This window comes from Staurois parvus, unplaced genomic scaffold, assembly GCF_062004578.1.
Source record: "Staurois parvus isolate SC_StPar_1 unplaced genomic scaffold, SC_StPar_1.0 ptg002600l, whole genome shotgun sequence".
NCBI classification, from domain to species: domain Eukaryota; kingdom Metazoa; phylum Chordata; class Amphibia; order Anura; family Ranidae; genus Staurois; species Staurois parvus.
In genome coordinates, this window is record NW_028320396.1 from 99,634 (window position 1) to 120,856 (window position 21,223).

At 43.2% G+C, this 21,223-nt stretch overlaps 1 protein-coding gene across 1 annotated transcript in view; it reads left to right on the forward strand.

Annotated features, from left to right (window-relative positions):
- The window catches only part of LOC149430601 (synaptosomal-associated protein 25), a 147,955-nt gene that overhangs the window by 75,762 nt on the left and 50,970 nt on the right, over positions 1–21,223 (forward strand). Inside the window, exon 3 of the mRNA XM_089666202.1 lies at positions 6,327–6,368. Within this exon, the coding sequence (XP_089522328.1) occupies positions 6,327–6,368 (42 nt within the window). The remainder of the gene's footprint in view (positions 1–6,326; positions 6,369–21,223) is intronic.

Here is a 21,223-nt window from a genome sequence, read left to right on the forward strand (position 1 = left end):
ATGAAGGTAAAAATATCCAGCAGAAAAAAACGCTAAATGCTCCTAAAAGCTGCTAAACGCTACTAAAATACTCCTAGCAGCTTTTTTTTCCCTAGCTTTTTTTCCCCCTACATGTACTGTAAAAATGCTAATAAAACACTAACACTCCTAAATGCTTCTGAACGCAACTAAAACTCTTCTAAAAAATGCTATTACCAGCATTTTTTATCCAGCTTTTTTTCCCTGTGTTTTTTTTTTACGTACAAAAAGCGCTAGTGTGCATGGAGCCTAAAAAACAAATCAGTAATGTGTTATTTCTGTCCTCATGGGTTCACTTTGATATGTTATGATGAAAACTATTTTTTAATTTGTTTTTTGCCTATAACAGACTGCCCCCCCAACATGTCTCTTAAATAATTAAAAAGCCTAATTGGGCTATAGAGACCCTTTTATCAACAGCTATTGACTTTTCCTGATATATTTTTTCACCTTCACAATAACTAAAATTCTAGTTAGCCAAAGTAATCAATAAGCTCATTTTCAGCAGAGAGATCATCAAGCCTGCTTAACGTGGTTGTAAAGTTTCCGCTCTTTTTCCTAAAATAATAAACATGTTATACTCTCCTGCTCTGTACAATGGTATTGCACAGAGCAGCCCCAAACCTCCTCTTCTTGGGGTCCCTTGAGGGTGCTTTTTGGCTCCTCTTCTTCTTTGTCTGCCCCCATAGCAAGTACTTACTATGGGGGCAGATGTGCGGGCTTGATCCCGAGCTGGGCTGTGTGTGTTTATAGGAACACACAGTGTGGCTTGGCCCCAAACCTCCTCTTCTTGGGGTCCCTTGAGGGTGCTTTTGGCTCCTCTTCTTCTGTGTCTGCCCCCATAGCAAGTGCTTACTATGGGGGCAGATGTGCAGGCTTGATCCCGAGCTGGGCTGTGTGTGTTTATAGGAACACATAGTGTGGCTTGGCCCCAAACCTCCTCTTCTTGGGGTCCCTTGAGGGTGCTTTTGGCTCCTCTTCTTCTGTGTCTGCCCCCATAGCAAGTGCTTACTATGGGGCCAGATGTGCAGGCTTGATCCTGAGCTGGGCTGTGTGTGTTTATAGGAACACACAGTGTGGCTTGGCCCCAAACCTCCTCTTCTTGGGGTCCCTTGAGGGTGCTTTTGGCTCCTCTTCTTCTGTGTCTGCCCCCATAGCAAGTGCTTACTATGGGGGCAGACGTGGGGGCTTGATCCCAAGCTGGGCTGTGTGTGTTTATAGGAACATACAGTGTGGCTTGGCCCTATGCCCCCATTCCCTCCTCACAGGCCAAAAAAAAAAGAGCTAGTGTGCATGGAGCCTAAAAAACAAATCAGTAATGTGTTATTTCTGTCCTCATGGGTTCACTTTGATATGTTATGATGAAAACTATTTTTAATTTGTTTTTTGCCTATAGCAGGCTGTCCCCCCAACATGTCTCTTAAATAATTAAAAAGCCTAATTGGGCTATAGAGACCCTTTTATCAACAGCTATTGACTTTTCCTGAAATACTTTTTCACCTTCACTATAACTAAAATTCTAATTAGCCAAGGTAATCAATAAGCTCATTTTCAGCAGAGAGATCATCAAGCCTGCTTAAAGTGATTGTAAAGTCTCCACTTTTTTTTCCTAAATAATAAACATGTTATACTCACCTGCTCTGTACAATGGTATTGCACAGAGCGGCCCCAAACCTTCTTTTCTTGGGGTCCCTTGAGGGTGCTTTTTGGCCCCTCTTCTTCTGTGTCTGCCCCCATAGCAAGTGCTTAGTATGGGGGCAGATGTGCGGGCTTGATCCCAAGGTGGGCTGTGTGTGTTTATAGGAACACGCAGTGTGGCTTGGCCCCACCCCCCCATTCCCTCCTCACAGGCCAATGGCTCCTGATGCTGCTTCTGTGCCTGTGAGGAGAGAGAGCAGCAATGCTGTTCACGGGAACAGCGCTAGATCGAAAGAGGAGTCAAGTAAGTATTTTGGGGGAAACTGGGGGTGAGCTGATACTGGAATGTTTTTTACCTGTAGCCCTGGTTCACACTGCAGCAGTGTGGGTAATCCCATGTGATTCACACAGGAACCGCACCGCATTCCTGTACAAATCACATGCGATTTTTATGCGGTGCGATTAGAACAATACATTCTGTATGACTCTATTTGCACCGCACCCGCACCAAAAAGGTGCAGGACCCTTTTTTGATCCGCACAGATACCATAGGTGTTAACATCTATGCGATTTTATTTTGCACATTGCAATGCGTTTCGCGGACTGATGTGGGGATGTCGTTAACTTAACATACACACCCACATCAATCAGTGTGAACGGGATGCGATTGTGATGCGGTGCAGAATTCGCACTGAAAATGCTGTGAATTCCGCACCACATCAGTGTGAACCAGGGCTAATGCATAAAATGCATTAAAGTAAAAATCCTCAAAGCGTAACTACACTGTATCTGAGCACCACAAACTAAAAGCACTATTTAGTTATTTTATTGTTATTAATAGCAAACTCCCCCATCTATCAATGTCTCCATGCTTTATTTTGCGGATAAATCACTTAGAAAAACACCCCCTAGCGTTTCTTGCCGTAGACATCTTGAGTGAGGGCAGATGATTCACGTAACATGTACATCCTGGAATCGATCTGCCCTTAGCTCAGGCATGCAGGCAGAAGGGTGTGCTTAACTGAGAAAACCCCTCCTCCCCTCCTGTAGACTCCTGGGATGTATGAAATAGTTTTCTTAAGCATGGAAGTAACTGAAGAAATGTAAAAAACAAGTCATTATAATATACTTTCCTATCTATTTATAAATGCTAACAGGATAAGGATTCCAAATAGTCAATGTTGACTGAGAAAGCGAATTTCCACTTTAAGCCTTTAGACCTATGTTAAAGACTAAAAAACAAAAAGACAATGCAATCAAGGGGCCCGGTGTGTTCAAAATAACATGCAGTATTTCAATATTGTCCTTAGTTCAAAATCCTTACCATTGGCCATGAGGACCATCCCCAAAGCCTGCCTGAAAAACTCCCACTGAGGTGATTTCCCATCTTCCCCAAGTTCTGGGACGCCCTGAATGTTAGGATCTCGCTCTCAGCATCCCAGAAGCGAGCACAATTCCATATTTCAAACCCGTGCTTCTTCATTCAAAACTCCTACATGCTAAAGTGCAGGTTTGAAATGCAGAAGCTCATTTGTTCTCGGGATGCAGAATTGCACAGCTTTTTTTTGTGACCCCTAGACTACATAGTCTGTTTTCCTGAGAAGGTGAGCTTAGCCTTTAAGCTATTTTACTTACAATATTAGGTAATAACTGTAACTCAAAAATGGAAAATCTGCACATCATCCTGCTTGTCTTGATGTCTTCACGTTTTACAATGCGGTGAAGATTATTTGTCTAGCTGTCTGGTTGCCATTCACCTGAGCGTACATTATTGTGTGCACAGTGTGTCATTCAGTTCTTCCTGAACCCTCACCTGACTCCTCTTCCATCTGTCTCTGCCCAGCTGTTTGATGTGAATAGATAGATAGAACACATGTATACATGTGGCAGGTGAAGCAGGTGGACATAGGCAGACACGTGTTTTCTAAACATCTATTTCACCTTTCAGGTTCTTATTGCTCCTTCAAAAAACTGCCCTAGTTCATGAGTGTGGTAGTGACCAATGCTAGCCATTAATGGCATTTCAGTCAATTTCTGCTGGTATTGGTCCTGTTGGCTCAACAAATGTCAATCTAAAAATCAAATGAGTTGGGTGGAAAATTGTTGGCTGAACAGTGACTGCATCCTATCAGATGCAGCCACTGTTCAGGTATTCAGACGGCTGCGGATGTGGCATCTGTCTGAACATTGGAGATTCCTCCATCCCTGATGATTAGTGTCCATTTAGTTCTCTCTTTCAGCCCATGGATCTGAATAAGAGAAATCTAGCCATATTTAGGCTGATATAATTGATTACATGCACTCTACAGAGTGCAATATAAATATGGGGGAAACATAACGGAACTTTAGTTTAGATGTCATTGCTGTGTATGTACTCCTGTACATGGGAGAGAAAGATTCTGCTAAGATTAAAGGCCAAGTCCAAAATCATTTTTTAAAAAAGTTTTTTACAGAGTGAGGAAGGATTAGAACCTCTGTCAGTTTTTTTTTTCTTTCAGGGTCATAGGCAGCAATAAAAACCTGACAGAGGTTCAGTCCCTACAAAACTAAAGCGCAACTGAAATAACACATTACTGTGGTTCAATCCAGTAATACATATTGCTTTTTCTACTTTTTTTTTCTACTCATTTTGAACCATCGCTGATAAAAAAAAAATATAAAAAATGGTAAATAAAATTCATATTTATTACTGTACATGCATCCTGACTGCAAAATACAGTAATAAACTTAGAGGGCTCATACCAGCTTTTAAAGATAAAAGTTTTAGCAGGAGTTGGGTTTAAGACTTAGCTGGAGTCTGCTAAAAGCTAGTATATGTCAACAGCCAAAATTTCCATTAAGATTGTTATTAACTCTTCTGTCCCGGGAGTTAAAGGGTATGATAAGGATTTCAGTAAGGCCCCTTTCACATGGGCGTTCCATATGTCCGTTTTTCACCTGTCTGTTTATGGATGAAAACCGGACACCCATGTATTTCTATTGACTAGCGGATGTAAACGGATGGTCATCTGTTTATATCCATTAATGTCCGCATCTGTTAACATCAGTTTTTTTGAACAGAAGAAAACCCTATTTTTCTTCAGTTAAAAACAGATGTCAACGGACGAAAAAATGGATGTAAACTGATGAAAAATGGATGTGAACTGATCCATTTTTTCTTGGGAAAAACGTGACTGAACTTATGAAAAAAATGGAACACCCATGGTAAAGGGGCCTAAAGCTGCTTACAGGATTTGTCCAGGAAAAAAAACAAAAACAAAACAAAACAAAACAAAAAAACTGTTAAATTAACAAATACCTGTGTTAACAAGACTGAGCTAATGATATATTTTACTGAAGTCTAACTGGCAAAATCATTATATTATTACTGCACTATAACAAAGATTAGACCATAGTATAGCATACTGAATTTAGTTTGCAATGCATCTACCTTTCTAGTAGCTGAAAAATACAACATTGGCTAGAGAGCCGACTACGTGGATTTGGTAACCCATAGATGAGGTGATTATACTATTAAATATTATTGTTATGATTATGATGATTATTGTTATTAATAATAATACTTATTATTATTATTATTTATTGACATGGATATATTAAGCAATAATATTAATATATATTAATAAAAATACCATACACTATTACTATTACTAATAATATTTAATTATTAATTGTATATTATCACTAATATATTATATTAGTGCATTTCCAGCAAAAACAAAAAGTACTATCTGTGATACCTTTTTATTTGCATTAACACCCCAAAAAATCCTTCTGTGTAGAGACTGTGTTTCTGATAAAGCATTCTGTATTAACACTGCTTGGACCTTGAAGAAGGGGATGCACCCCAAAAGCTTGTCCTGCAAATGTGGATGTTATTGCAAATAAAAACAGTATCATGGACAGTACTCAATTGCTCTGATAGCTGATAGTAAGGAAGGTTCCCATAACAGGAACTTTGGAAAAGAAAGAACATTATTTGTAGTATTTCAAAAGCGTTGTCTTCAAGAAAGAGATTTTCTTTCCTATAGTTCTGAAAACTAAATTAAAACTAAAAGCAATACTATTTTTTTTTTTTAGTTTTGGATAGTGTAGAGATGGATTAGAACATCTGTCAGGTTTTTATTGCCCCTTTTAAGGAGATTCACCCTCTCTATTTGTCCTGTTTACCATTATCAGTGAAAGCAAAAGAAAATCTCAGATTTTGGGTTGTCTCCAGAAAAGTAATAGAGGGGAAATCTTTCAATGGGGACACTCGTTCTGGTGATCTGGGGTCCCCAAGGACTTCCCTTAATTTGCAGAGATTTTCCCTCACCTCCTGTTTTGGCTATGGAACAGAAAATGAAGGTAAATCGTCCCAATAGGACACAGATAGGAAAAAAAACTGACAGGGAGTTATAACTAATTTACTTTGTCCAAAATTAAAAAAAAAGGTTTTTCCTATAGTTCTACTTTAAATCCATCAAACTGTTGTTCTTTTGTGTCTTTAATATCAGAGAAACAGAGGTGCTACAAAATATTTTAGTGTCCCAGAGAAGCACTCACTCCTCCTACCCCATCTTTTTGTCAGACCTTCACTGGTTAAAATAAAGTCACAAAAATAAGAAAAAGAATGACACTTTTTTTCCCCAGTATCTTTCTTACAGTAAAAATATCTATTTCTTTTTCAGTCACTGGAAAGCACCCGCCGAATGCTACAGTATGTTGAAGGGGTAAGTAAATTCTTTTTCATTTCTACAGATCATTACTAGCTAAAATCCACATTTATGCTCTGTTGAAAAATGAATAGTGTACTAATTAAAAAACAAACAAACAAATGTGGACATCATCTGAGACATTTAATGATTAACCTGCTTGATATTGATACACATTTAGGGCTCGTTCACAATTGACTTTATTTCTATCTCTTGCCAAATGCCCCTATAGCGTTTGACAGGAGTTAGGCGTTTGGGAAGCGTTTTTAATGCTCCTCAAACACTCCCCAAATGCTCCCAAAACGCCCTATGCGCAGTTTTGAGGCGGTTGATAGGCATTTGCCAAGCATTAAAACCACACTACAAACTCCTATAATGAAGTTAAATGGTATTAATGCTCCGCAACCGCATCGCAACTGTATCGCAACTGTATCGCAAAAGCCTGCCAGGCGTTTGCAGAGCGGCACCATAGACTTGAATGGGAGGCTTCAACTCCTCCTGACTCGACACGAGGTGTCAGTTTTGCCGTGACGCAACGATATTGCTTCCGTGTGAACAGCACTGTGTGCTGCCATGTGCAGAATTTTCATAGGCGTTTGAGAAGAGTTAAAAACGCTCCCAAACGCCTGTCTTACGCCTGCTGACAAAGCTAGTGTGAACGTAGCCTTAGGGCCAGTTCACACAACATGTGTTTCAGTTGCTTTTTTTCTGCATCCAAAACGCACAGAAAATAGGTTATATGGTTGTCAGTGTCATAGTTCACATCAGTGCTTGCAGTTCCAGTGCATTCCAGTTGCAGAAAAAAAAGTAGAACATGCTGCATTTTTTCTGCAGAGAACTGTACTGGAATGCAGTAAAATGCATCAAGAACGCACTGGAATGCACCAAAACTCACTACAAACGCACTGCAATGCAGTGAAGAAAAAGAGAGGGGGAAAAATGAACTGGAATGCATAAAAAATGCACTGGAACGTGGCAAAAATGCATCAAAAATGCACTGGAACGCTCCAAGAACTCGTCAAAAACACACATTCAGAAACGTATCCGGAAAGCATCTGGACTGCGTTTCTATAGTGTGAACCAGCCCTAAAAGTGGTAGTAAGCAAATTTTTGTATACTTTTACCTGCAGGTAAACTTATGATATAGCTTACCTGTAGGTATAATGACTATCTCCTAAACGTGCACTGGTCAGGAGATCTTCTAGTGAGCAGCAGCTGCTGACATCACGAATGTGCTCTGAAGGAATGGCATATCCATGCTGTGTGCTGCAGTCGTAGCTCCCATGCGCGTGCGCGGGAGTGACGTCATTGTGGCTTTGGCCATTCAAGTGTCCGCAGCCCAGGAACGCGGAAGGAAGACCGTGTGAAGATTGCAGCCTCTGCAGTGGTGACAGCGTGGAGGGCTTCGTTCTCAGGCGACGCATACTAGCACATTATGACATTACCTTGCAGGCGAAATTCTTTTTTTTTTCCGGTTTACTACCGCTTAAAAAAGGCACAATGTTATTTTATATCTTTATTATGGAGTAGATTTGGTAATTACCACTAATAGCATTTAGTATTTATAAATGAGTAATATATCTGTAAAAGGCTTTAGAGTCTCTCGATCAGAGATCAGAGTCATGATGTTTAGACATATTTGCGCACATTGTCTATTTTTTACATAACCTGTGGTCTAATGTATTACATATAATCCACTTTAGATAATCATTTCCTTTTCAGCTTACATGAAATTGTATTAGCTGAGAAAACTGAGAAAACATTTGCGTGTGTACAGATGTGTACTTTGTTCTTTTCTGACTACTGCATTACATTTTGTACTTCAAACCGGCAAGATTTATTGAACTGGGTACGACAGCGGTGGAATAAATTAGAGGGTCATGTCTTGGCCCCACCAACAGTAGCTAGTCCTGGAAATTAGCTCAGTAAAGATGTCAAGGAGTCAAGAGTCCACCACCCTCCTTTATGTCACAGTGCACCCCCTTACCTTGTGCTGCTGCCAGGAAGCATGAGGGGCATAACTGGGAAGCATAAAGTGCAGAGTCGGGAGGAGGACCAGAGGAGGGCTGGAGTCTGCTTCCAGAATCTGCTAAATGCTGAAACAAGGGGAGGGAGAGACGAGGGGGTGCTTCTGCTGCACAGAAAGGTTGGACTGATGGGATGGGGATGCAAAGGTGAGCCTCTCTGCGGGTAAACCGAGGAGTGCAGGATCTGCTGAGACAAGGTGGTAGCGGAGACAAGGAGGTGCCACAGCTGCAGGTGAGATGTGAAAGCCACATGAAATGGCCTGGCGGGCTGGATTTGGTCCTCAGACCTTGTGTTTGAGATGTGCTCTAGACCCTCTATTGCCTGCCAACTCTTCTGGATGTGATTTAGGAGAACCTATTGCTTTTTTTTAAAAATAAAATAAAATTTCCCTGCAGTATCAGCCTCTAAATACTCATCTCTCATCAGGCAGGAAGTCCATACTCCACTGACTTCAAGTGTCACAGCATCAGGCCTAGTCTTAGCATTTTCGGCAGTGTCGGATACCTACTTCCCTGGCCACCCACTATGGTTCTGTTTGGAAGCCCTAGTAGGGGCAGTGGGACAGGAGGGTGAAGTGTCACAGGAGAGAGGCAGCAGGACAGGTAAGGGGCAGTGGGGCAGGGGGGGAAATGGGACAGGAGGAAGGCAGTGGAACAGGAGAGGGGGAGCGTAGCAGGAGGGGGACAGTGAGACTGGTGGGGGTGCAGCAGGATGGGAGGGGAGCAGTGGGACAGGAGGGGGAAGTGTCATGGGAGGGGGGCAGTAGGACAGTGGGGTCAACCTCACAGGAGGGGGCAGTGGGACAGGAAGGGAGGAGCGTAGCAGGAGGGGGGCAGCGACACTGGTAGGGGGGCAGCAGGATGGGAAGGGGGCAGCAGGACAGGAGGGGGAAGTCTCATGGGAGGGGGCCAGTAGGACAGTAGGGTCAGCCTCACAGGAGGGGGGCAGTGGGATAGGTAGGGGGCAGCATCACAGGATGGGGGCAGTGGGACAGCTTTCACCTGTCCAGCAGTGCCTCCTCCAGATGTGGGGATGGGGTGGGGTTTGACACTGTGCTGGTGGTGGGGCTGTACGCTGTCACATAGGTGGCAGGACTTGGTGGCCCCGGTGACTCTGGTCCTCTGGCTGGGAGAGCCGCCGCAGTTGAAGGTGGCATTGACGGGTTCCATGGTGTGGATGGGGTGGTGGGCCACGTCTTCCTCTCCATGGGCTCTGGGGGGGAGGCTGTGGTGTACTCTGGGGGGCCAGCTTTTGTGGGGCTGTGCTCTCTGCATGCAAAGGGATGGAGGAGACTATAGGGGTCCTGGAACTCTAGGCTCCACTCTGTGGAGTGGGGAAGAGCAGCCAGCCAAGGACATGAGGTGGGGGGAAAACAGGGCAGTGTGGGCTGGCGGGGGGCTAGGCGCCAGTACACAGTTTCTGGTCACCATGGCGACCTGGTGCCTGGGAATTATCCTACAGAAATACTGTATTTTTTTTCCACAGTATACTGTATACTTTTTTAGTCAAGTAAATATAAAATATCGCATGTGTACATTTTTGTTTTCTTGTACAGTATCTTTCCAGCAGGTGGAGATTTAGGCCCTTTTCACATCCTTTCCAATTTCTCATTATCTCCTGTTGTAAAATGCCTGTTGCTTAGTTCAATAGCTCAAGATGAAATGTACACACACAAGAGACTCTTACCACAGGATTCAACAAGAAAACAGGAGTGCGAGATCCTCATTAGCATGACAGTAATAATTTATTAGAAGAAAAAATAGCACACTTACAGTTAAAATTCTTGCAGGTCAGCATAGGCAGTAGGAATCACTAAGATGGAGACAAAGCAAAGTTATGTAAAGAAACGACAACTCCAGATCTCCTGGCCAACATCACAGAGAACGGGAACCTTTGATACCAGTCTGGGGACTTGGAGCTGCTGTTCCTGTACATAGCCTTGCTTTGTCTCCATCTTAGGAATTCCTACCGCCTATGCTGATCTCAAAGAATTTTAAATGTAAGTGTGCTATTTTTTTCTTGTAACAAATGATTACTGTCATGTTAATGAGGATCCCACCCTCCTGTTTTCATATTGTTTAAGCTGCTTTGGATCATCCTGGATCTTCACGGGAAGCCTCAGGATCCCCGTTATATGGCCTCTGACCATCCTTCTGATTGGATTGAATTTCACTGTTGCTGCTGATAGTGGACATTGAAAGCTGGGACTTGTGGTGCGGTTCACTGATTTGTGATTTACCACAGGATTTATCCTTTTCTCCTCTGCTCCCTCCTTATAGTTGTGTCCAAAGTTTTGATCACAGACAACATGTCTGAAGGGAGACAACTTCCGTGGTGCTCTCAGCTGTGTGAAATCCTTGTCATAGAGCCACCCTGTATTAAAATGAAGTGGTAAAAATAAGAATGTATATAAACTAAAAAAAAAAACATCAATTGTTGGTTCAAAAACAAAAGCCTAAAGCAAAATTTAATTCTCAGTGTAAATCAGCTAAATTCATTCCAGGTACATCAAAGCAATGAATGTTTAATGTCTTAGGCAACTAATGTATGCTGTATGCCTGCGCCTGGGGAGCCACATGTACCGTGTACAGCCATTCACCGTGCTCGGGAAAACATTGATTGTTTTTGTATTGGCTTTATCTCACACATACATTTACGGCATTTCTCACCCAGGGCCCATTCATACTGGTACAGTAACACAACTCACCAAGGCCTCGAAATAAAACTGACCCCAAACTATTAAAGTTGCTCTAAACCATGTATACTAAATTACCAAAAGTATTGGGCCAGCCCTCCAAATCATTGGATTCAGGTGTTCCAATCATCTCCATGGCCACAGGTGTATAAAATCAAGCACCTAGGCATGCAGACTGCTTCTACAAACATTTGTGAAAGAATGGGTCGCTCTCAGGAGCTCAGTGAATTCAAGCGTGGTACCGTGATAGGTTGTCACCTCTGCAATAAATCCATCCATGAAATTTCCTTGCTACTAAATATTCCACGGTCAACTGTTAGTGGCAGGGCTTGTTTTCTCAGCAAATAGGTGCAGGATCTCCTCCTTTCAGAATCACTCTTTGTCTTCGCCGCTACCCACCTCAGAGCACCGTTCCTCGGTTCCACCCCCTACCCACCTCCCAGTACCACCCCTTTTAGAGAATACAGAACCAAGTATCATTTTGTGGTGCTAAGTAATTTGTATAGCATTTGTTAATGATAATAAGAATAGCAGTAAATAAGATCCCCTGCACCTAGGAACAGTAGACTCTCGAGTAACAATAGATCCCCTCTTAGCAACAACAGACCCCCCCAGCAACAACAGATCTCCCTGCAGCCAGCATCAATAGAGCCCCCAGCAGTCAGCAACAATAGACCCCTCTCGCAACAGTAGATCTCTCCCAGCAACAAATGAACCCCAGCAACATAAAACTCACCCCCTACAATGGAGAATAGATACCCCACCAGCAACAATAGACCTCCACAGCAGCAATAAACCCCTCCTGCAAAAATAGATCTCTTCCAGTGACAATAGATCCCCCACCAGCCAGCATCAATAGACCTTGCAGCACACCTTAGTTCCATACATCATCCAGTGCTGGAGGTGCCAGAACTGCGTTCTCCCACGTTCCCACTGAAAAAAGCCATGGTTAGTAGTATTATAACAAAGTGAAAACAACTGGGAACAACAGCAACTCAGCCACGAAGTGGTAGGCCACGTAAAATGACAGAGTGGGGTCAGCGCATGCTGAAGCGCACAGTGTGCAGAAGTTGCCAACTCTCTGCAGAGTCAATAGCTAAAGACTTCCAAACTGTGTGTGGCCTTCAGATTAGCACAACAACAATGCGTAGAGAGCTTCATGGAATAAGTTTCAATAAGTCCAATGCAAAGAGTTAGATGCAGTGGTGTAAAGCACGCCGCCACTGGGCTCTAGAGCAATGGAGACATATTCTTTGGAGTGACGAATCACACTTCTCTGTCTGGCAACCCGATAGACCTGTCTGGGTTTGGCAGTTTCCATGAGAACGGTACTTGCCTGACTGCATTGTGCCAAGTGTAAAGTTTGGTGGAGGGGGGATTATGGTGTGAGGTTGTTTTTCAGGGGTTGGGCTTGGCCCCTTAGTTCCAGTGAAGGGAACTCTTAAGGCATCAGCATACCAAAACATTTTGGACAATTTCAGGCTCACAACTTTGTGGGAAGAGTTTGGGGATGGCCCCATCCTGTTCCAACATGACTGCGCACCAGTACACAAAGCAAGGTCCATAAAGACATGGATGAGCGAGTTTGGGGTGAAGGAACTTGACTGTCCTGCACAGAGTCCTGACCTCAACCTGATAGAACACCTTTGTGATGAATTAGAGCGGAGACTGTGAACCAGGCCTTCTCGTCACACATCAGTGCCTAACCTCACAAATGCGCTTCTGGAAGAATGGTCAAACATTCCCATAGACACACTCCTAAACCTTGTGGTCAGCCTTCCCAGAAGAGTTGAAGCTGTTATAGCTGCAAAGGGTGGGCCAACTCAATATTGAACCCTACTGACTAAGACTGGGATGCCATTAAAGTTCATGTGCGTGTAAAGGCAGGCGTCCCAATACTTTTGACAATATAGCGTATGTGCCCTATGGGATGACTGTATGACTATTTAGTAGATACCAGATGTTCTTTTTTTTCAAGTTTATCCATGACCGTACAGATAAAATTCTGTTGCAGATTTTCTCACCTAGAGCCGATAAAAATTGTTATCAGGGTCTGATTTGCTCTTGCGTTGTCATCTTTTGTTGGTGCAATAGACCACTTAGACATAATTTACTATGATTCTCAGCCCGTGTTTGGACACCTGCATCTTCTGTAACATTTACTAGATATCTCTGCTGAGATCAAGTGATGTTTGGTTAGCATTATAAATAGAATTTTTGTGTCACATAACTTGGTGACACAGTTGGGTCGGTGGGAATTTTCACTTTTAATTAGTGACTTTAAACCACGATGTCTTGTCTGCATAATGTCTAGGAGTCTCTGGGCTGTCGACACTTTTTCCCAGCATCTTTCATTACTGTAGGACATGTCATTGTGTCAGTGCACATCCTTATCTTAGTCATTTATTTCAACATCTTCTACAACGTTTATTTTTACTCAGAGATACACAGCTATCACGTTTATTTTGTATGCATACTTATAACTTAAAGTGCAATTCCAGTTTAAACTAAAAAAAAAAAGTAACCAGGCATATTTAAAAAAAATAAAAAATTTGAATTCTCTGCAGTACCCAATGCTTCGTGGTCCAGGACCAGGCCTTTTCCCTGTTGAATAATGCCCAGGGTCATTGAATCCACCTCCAGTGAATCCAGATCAACATGGACACACCCACTGGGGGTGTATCATCACAATGCCCTAGGCACTAAGGTCATTTTGTCCACCCACTGACACCACTTTAGCAAGGGAGCCCCCAGATCCTGCCCCGCCGCCCTTTAGTTTATTTAGCAGCGGCAGAGCTGTTAGATAGCAGGAGCCAGCGCAAGGTGCAGACCTTTTTTTTGGGGGGGTGGGACTACAACGGGGAACAATTTCTAAAAACTTTTTTTTAACAAAGAACTTTCCATTTTTTTTGCAGCATACAACAATGCACACAGAAGAGGAGGTGGTAGTACTGAAAGATAAGCCCCATCTTTGGTGGCAGTAATAGTAACCAGCATTGTTGTCAGTGGCTGCAATGATAACTGTTAACATTAGTGTCAGTGGGTGCAGCAATAACCCCCAGCATTGGTGTCAAAGAATGCAATTGCAACCCTCAACATTAGTGTCAGTAATTGCAAAAATAACCTCCAGCACTGGTGTCAGAAAACACAATAATAGCCCCCAGCATTGGTGTCATTAGCAGTACTCTACATAAAACTGTATTTCATTAAAAAAACATGGTTATAGTTTATACTACCCACTACTACTTTAGCAAAATAAAGCACATCTCCTTGTTACTCTCCTCCCTCTCTCTATATATATATATATCAGCATTTCCCTTGTTAGCACATGAGCACTGCAACACACCTTAATGACTGTTTGCGTTGCTTCTCCTTCTCCCAGCCTGAGTCCTGCTGTACAGTGAATTGCAAGAGGCTGATACCAAGACAATGCAGATACTTACACTGCCTGCAATGTAAAAAAAACATTTATTGGTGTAATAAAGTGTAATGCCTTCTAAAATAATAATAATATTTGTGTGTGCATAGTTAGAGGCTTGCTAGAAGCCTGGGTATGAGTCCGCATGGGGGTGAGTCAGCGAGGTTAATTAAGGTTAAGGCTTGAGGGCTGCACAGGTCAGTTCTCTGATACATCCCCCTGCTCTAGAAATTTGGAGAAGTTTCTAGAAGCCAGTAGGCATGGGTGAGGAGGGGCTGATCTGCATGCTTAGGTTAGTTTGGCCAATCCTCAGGCAGGGAGCCTGGCATGGTGGCTATATCTACTCTTAAATATAGGAGAGCCTGGTCAGCAGAGGAATCGGGTGGAAGATGGAGTGAGGAGTGAGGAAGTGCTCTGAGTGGCTCTGAGGAAGAGGCAAGTCCTCGAAACGCGTCAGCCTTTTGGATGTCTAAACTCCCTATTGCGGACTGTTACTCAGCGCGGTGTTGATCCAGCTGTTCTTTTATGATGTGCCTTGACTATATTGTCGTTTGTGAGTACAACACCTACTTTATTATTTTTTATTAAACATTTTTTATGGTAATGCACTAGGCCTGTGCGCCCTCTTTTTGTTCTTTCCCTACTGGTGTGGAGCCTGAGAGGGGCCCCAGAGGAAGGGGGTCTGCCTACAGGCTGGAAGCTTGAAAGAAGTACTGCCACTGTCCCACAGTCTGTCGGAGAAAGACAGTCTGTCAGCAGGGAAGGAGCCAGTTCAGAGTAAGGCCTGAGAGCAACTCCAACCTTTAAAGCTAAAGGAACAGGACAGGGTGAGTACTTCTACAGCCCCTGGGCTAAAGAAGGGAGAGGGCAGTCAGGTGCAATACCCAGCCAGTTTTCCCTGGGACTACATTATTTGTGTGTCTCGGAATCCCTTGCCCTGGGATACTCTCAAGACAGGCAGGTGGGTAAGGAGATTTTCATCTAGGGTCTGAGGAGGTTCATTTAAAGGGATCAAGTGCTCCTTGCATAGACTGTGTGTAGATTGTTTAGAAGAGCCACTCCTTAATGAGTAGCATCTGTTCTCTCTGTGCTTTTTGCTGGATTTTGTTTGCCTTTTTTGTGCCTAAGAAGTTCTCCTCCAAGTTGGGCATCCCATATACCCCTAGACCATGGGTAGACTGACAACTCATGGGGCCCCCGGGCAATAGGGGATCATGAGGCCTCTGTGTCCTTGCCCAAACTCAAAAAAGCCTATGAAAAAGGTACCAGGGACATCTCATGGGGCCCCTTACTGACCCCGGGCCCTGGGGCAGTGCCCGAGTTTCCAAATGGTCAGTCCACCCCTGCCCTAGACCCCATCTCATGGACTGTTTACTTACTGTGGATACAAGTATGAAAAATGCTTGTTGCCTGGCTGTGCAGAGCTTAGGGGGATCCAAAAACTCAGCGACCCTCAAGAGGGTAGGGCTACAAAAGGAGAAGTATAGACTTATAAAAAATCAAACATCTTTACTCACCTCCATGCTGCAACTGTTTCTTGCCTGCCTGCTTTAAGCCCAAGAACTGAGCAATTACATGACTGATGATCATTCAGCTTGATGTGCTCAGAGTTGAGAGTGGTGACTGTCAGTTACCGCTTTCTACTCTGCCCCTCCAGTGTTCACTGGAGCGCCGGGCTGGAAAGGGTGCAGGATCAGGTGGCTCCAACTCTCAGCCATGCATTAAGAGGTTGAGCCAGCTGCTGGTCAGGAATATTGGTGGATTCTGATAATATGGTTGGGATCCTTCCAGAATCTGTGACGTCAGATGACAATGGGCATTAGCAGGAGAGCAAAAGTAAGTGCACTCTTGATACCCAGAAGAGAAGTATGGTCAAAACAAGCTTTGACCATACTTCTCTTTTAATGAATACACAGCTTTATTAATTAATGTTTTTTATATATGCATGGAGGTCAGTCACTCCAGAAATGGTAAGCTGTTGATCCTCAAAAGTTTTGACTTCACTCTGAAGACTAGAGCCATGTTAAAGGCTAACTCCACATTTTTCACCATGTTACAAGTTACACCTGTATTCAGGGTGTAAACTGGTGCAGATGGGACCTCCACACCCCCAAAATACCCCTCCCCCTGGGTTCTTCTCCTGCACAGCCACTGTGACTTTTGAAATTGGCACAGCTGTACGGGGCTTTGCCCACGCTCATTCATTCACAGAGATCTGTGAATGAATAAACTACATGTCCTGTGTGCCACCTGCCACCACTTTCTCCAACTCTCCAACTTATAGCCTGAACCTTGGTATGGACATAGAGCTGGAGAGAGAGTCTGCAGGATTGATTGCAGGTATAATGCTTTGCAAGCTCCTATTTTGCAAGCTCCTATGGGAAAAAATAACAAATGCACATTTTTTCGGCATATATATGTGCATTTATTATTTTCTGAAAGATGGACTTAGTCTTTAAATGTTACTGAGTTCACCTGCCTCCTGGTATGCTGGTAAAAATATCCAGAAGCCTAAATCCCACAGAAAATAGACATTGGTATATTTATCTTTTTCTGAAGAGATTTAGTAGAGTTTTGGATATAAGTAGGTACAGAAGAATTCCCTTTAAGTTATCACAATGGCTGCATTTTAAAATGGAAGCTTGCCTGAACTCTGGGGAAGCTAAAAATACTCCTTTGCAGTGGGGCTCTCCAAACACTTTAGGGGGTAAATGCAATTTTACTTATTCTTCTAAATGCTCCCTAGGCCTGGTCAGCACAGCCTTTTCTTCTCAATGCCCTGGCAGTTGCAGGTCTTTTGACGTCATCTGTTGGAGTTTGATAGCAGACGTTTTTATTGAGGGCTTTGTGCGTTATACATGTTAGCCCACTTAGCTTGTGAGTATAATTTATGTCTTCCTGTACCCTTTAATAAAATTCTAAAGATATTGCACAAGGCATTTGCGTCCTCTCTGTTTGTGTTTTATCAAGACTAAACTATCCAAAACTGAGCTCATAATATTTCCTCCCCTACTTGCCCCTTCCCCTGACTTCTCTGTCAAGATCAATGGCACAACCATCAACCCATCCTCACATGCCAGGGTTCTAGGTGTAATGTTGGAGTCTGTACTCTACTTTTGGCTCCACATCTAGTCACTTTCCAAAACTTGCTGCCTCAACCTACCAGACATCTGCACAATGCGCCCCTTTTTAACTAATGACACCACAAAGCTCCTAGTCCCTGGTCATCTTTCATTTCGTCATGAATGATTCTTCAGCTGAGAGGAGGGGCGGCAGACGGGAGAAAGAAAGGACAGAGGAAGATGCCAGGTGTCTGGGGCCAGTGTAGCAGCTGAGCTGCCGCTCCTTCCAGTGTTCCTCTCAGACTTAGTCCCTTACTGCAAGCCGACTGGCAGCTGCTGATCACTGTGGAGTTCCGGCCCTTTGCTTCCCATTCATTAGCAGAGGTGTAGCTGTGGCTATGGAGGAAGGTAATGTCTGACTCTGATGTCTTGTGTCTTTGTGAGTGTAACCCGGCCGGCTGGCCATCCATCACATGTGTGGCAGTGAGTGATGACATCATCACGATCCCACAGCCTGCTCTTAGGGTACCTGCTGATCTGTGCCAGTGTTGGTGGTGGTGTGTTTTGTCAGATCTGCCATTGTTCAGCTGTTCTCTGTGTGTGCGGGAACTGGGCAGCCTGCTGTCACAGCGTTTTATCTCCCCCCATTGCCTGGGGAATTCCAGCCTGGGATCTGTTAGAGTATGGATCCATCATCCTCTACTCACTGTAACTGTCACCCTGCCACTACCAGCCACAGATACAGTCCATCCGTGACACTGATTTTGTCTTTAATATTGGTGCTGGTGACTTTTACTTTTATGCAAATTAAAAGAAATTTAGCAGTTTCATGTTTTGTTGATTTAATATTTTCTAAATTTTTTTTCTTATTTGTATTTACTTATTTATTTGGGGGGGAGGTAGCTGGTCTTGCCTAGGGTGCAAAATAATCTAGCACCGGCCCTGGCTATCCCCCTGTCAGGGCTCCGGGTAAGACCAGAGGTGTGTGGACTGACACAGGGAAACACCGGCTTCAGGTATAGAGTAAACAAGACAATTTATTAAAGACTAAACAACAGAAACGCAGTGCAAGGTAAACATAACACAGTGCAAACAACCCAACCTCCAACAGATAACCATATATACAAATCAAACGTAGTCGGGCAGGCTGGGTCGGTAGCAAACGGGCAAACAGGGTACCAGGAGCGAGCGGAAGAGTATTCAGGAATAGCCGAGGTCAGGACAGGCGGAGTTCGTTCAGAGTCAGGATCAAAGCAGAATCAGGATCAGGCAGGAAGCACACAGGATGCAGGTACAGGGTCTCACGGGAAACATACACCAAGGCACTGGCTGCAGGCCTGGCCACTCCTTAAATACACCTCCTGCGATCAGCCTCAGGTGATGACTTGATTGCAGGAGTAAGCTTCTGGCTGCTGAGAGCACGCGCTGGCCAGCCCTGGTACTGCAGCCCACACGGCAGGTGAGTCCCACCACCAGTGGTTAGTCCATTCCCCCCCTTCAGTCCATCGTGAATGCTTCTGCTAGACTCATCCACCTTACCAACCGCTCAGTGTCTGTCACTCCTCTCTACCAATCCCTCCACTGGCTGCCAGTCACCCAACAAATTAATATCCAAATGCTAACAACAACCTACAAAGCCATCCACAACTCTGCCCCCAGCTACATCACCAACCTAATCTCAAAATACCAACCAAATCGTTCTCTTCATTCCTCCCAAGACATCCTTCTCTCTAGTTCCCTTCAAAATGACTACCCTGCGCTCTGTGTGTGAAGAAAACAACAGCTGCACTCACTGTTTATTCCCACTACAACACATACTCAGTAAATCTTTTAAATGTGTTGTGCTGTTAAAAAACCATATATGTAACACCCCTGAAATCAAATAAAGTGCTAATATAAATATTATCAATGATAATAAATTCATATAATTTCAAATGTGACAGAAACAATCCAATAAAGTGCCAAAACAGACAAAATTCATGACAATGTAAATAAATACATAAAAATATACACATAAAGAAATAATACAATAAATAAGTGGTAAAGTCCAATCTCCCAAAGGTGTAAAACAATCTGTGCTCAATCCATGCAGGTGATTGCAAAATAAAGTGACTACTGCTTCAAATCTTCACCATTGTGCATGCCACCCACATAAATATAGGCCTCTTACCAGAACCAGAGACCTTACAACCAAGGTCTAACAGCTCTAGATGAAAAAACACAATCCGGGATGGTTGGACCAAAAGCTTGTGCATCCAGCAGCAATCAATCTCCACTATGGGGGGCTTTATGCCCCACTCATAGCTCCGCCGTCATATAACCTCCAAGTCGGTATAGAACAATCACCAAGATCATATGAAACAAGGAGAGTAATTGCTCATGGTACAGTATGCACAGTGAATTTATTGTTAAAATCAAAGAAATATACTCACAAGCATTAAAATTCAAGAAGCATATCAGATACAAGGCATCCAGCACCCCAGTGGGCGTGGTGACGTCACCACTAAGTCTCCACCCAGGAGACTTGTATTATTTATTGATTGATTTATTTGTTTATTTTTATGCATTTATTAACATTGTCATAAATTTTTGTCTGGTTTGGAACTTTATTGGAATGTTTCTGTTACATTTGAAATTATATGAATTTATTATCATTGATAATATTTACAGTATATTAGCACTTTATTTGATTTCAGGGGTGTTACATATATGGTTTTCCAAAAGTGCAACACATTTAAAAGATTCTCTAGCTCCCTTGTCACCTCCTCCCATGCTTGCCTCCAGGACTTCTCCTGAGCCTCTCCCATTCTCTGGAACTCCCTACCACAAACTGTCCAGCTATGTTCTACTCTGTCCACTTTTACGCGATCCCTGAAACTTTTTCATTTCAGAGAAGCCTGACCCTCCCCTTTTAGATTGTAGCTGTAACGAGCAGGGCCCTCTGATTCCTCCTGCATTGAATTGTATTGTAACTCTACTGTCTGCCCTCTTGTTGTAAAGCGCTGTGCAAATTGTTGGCACTATATAAATCCTGTATAATAATAAAAATAAATAACGCAGGGCCCATAGACTTGCATTGGATGTGGGGACGCCAAGGAACAGTCCACTGCTGGAGTGTAGGGGAGTTGAGAGAGCCAACGATCGGGTCAGTAAAGATACTTTTTTCGCCCCCTAGACCTAAACAAGCATTTAACCCTTTCAGTGTGTAGGTAGTCTCGCTGCAAGGGAAGATTTATATTTTCCCTGGCGTTGGGCTTTAAAACATTGTATGCAGATTACCTCATTGTTCCTGAGTATGCTGCTGCTTTTTAACATATCTAAAAATGATCTGGTTGATGATGTTATCACCGATATATTCTGTGCTGTCAAGCAATCAGGCTTACCTAAAATAAGCTCTTTAAAAGTGGATATTTCTGATTTAAAGACTTTTACAGATGCGAGAATAAGCAGCTTATGATACCTTTCTATAGCACTCACCAGGTCAGGAAAGGATTTGTTCAATTTTTATATTCATCTCTCATCTAAGCATTGCTTTCTAAAGCCTCCTGCCAACCATGCTACCTCAAGACCATATGAATGTTGACACTTTTGTTCTACAGATTCCTTTGCCCTTTTTTCAACCATGATACTGGATCCACATCTGAAATAGAAATCACTATTGTATGCAGCA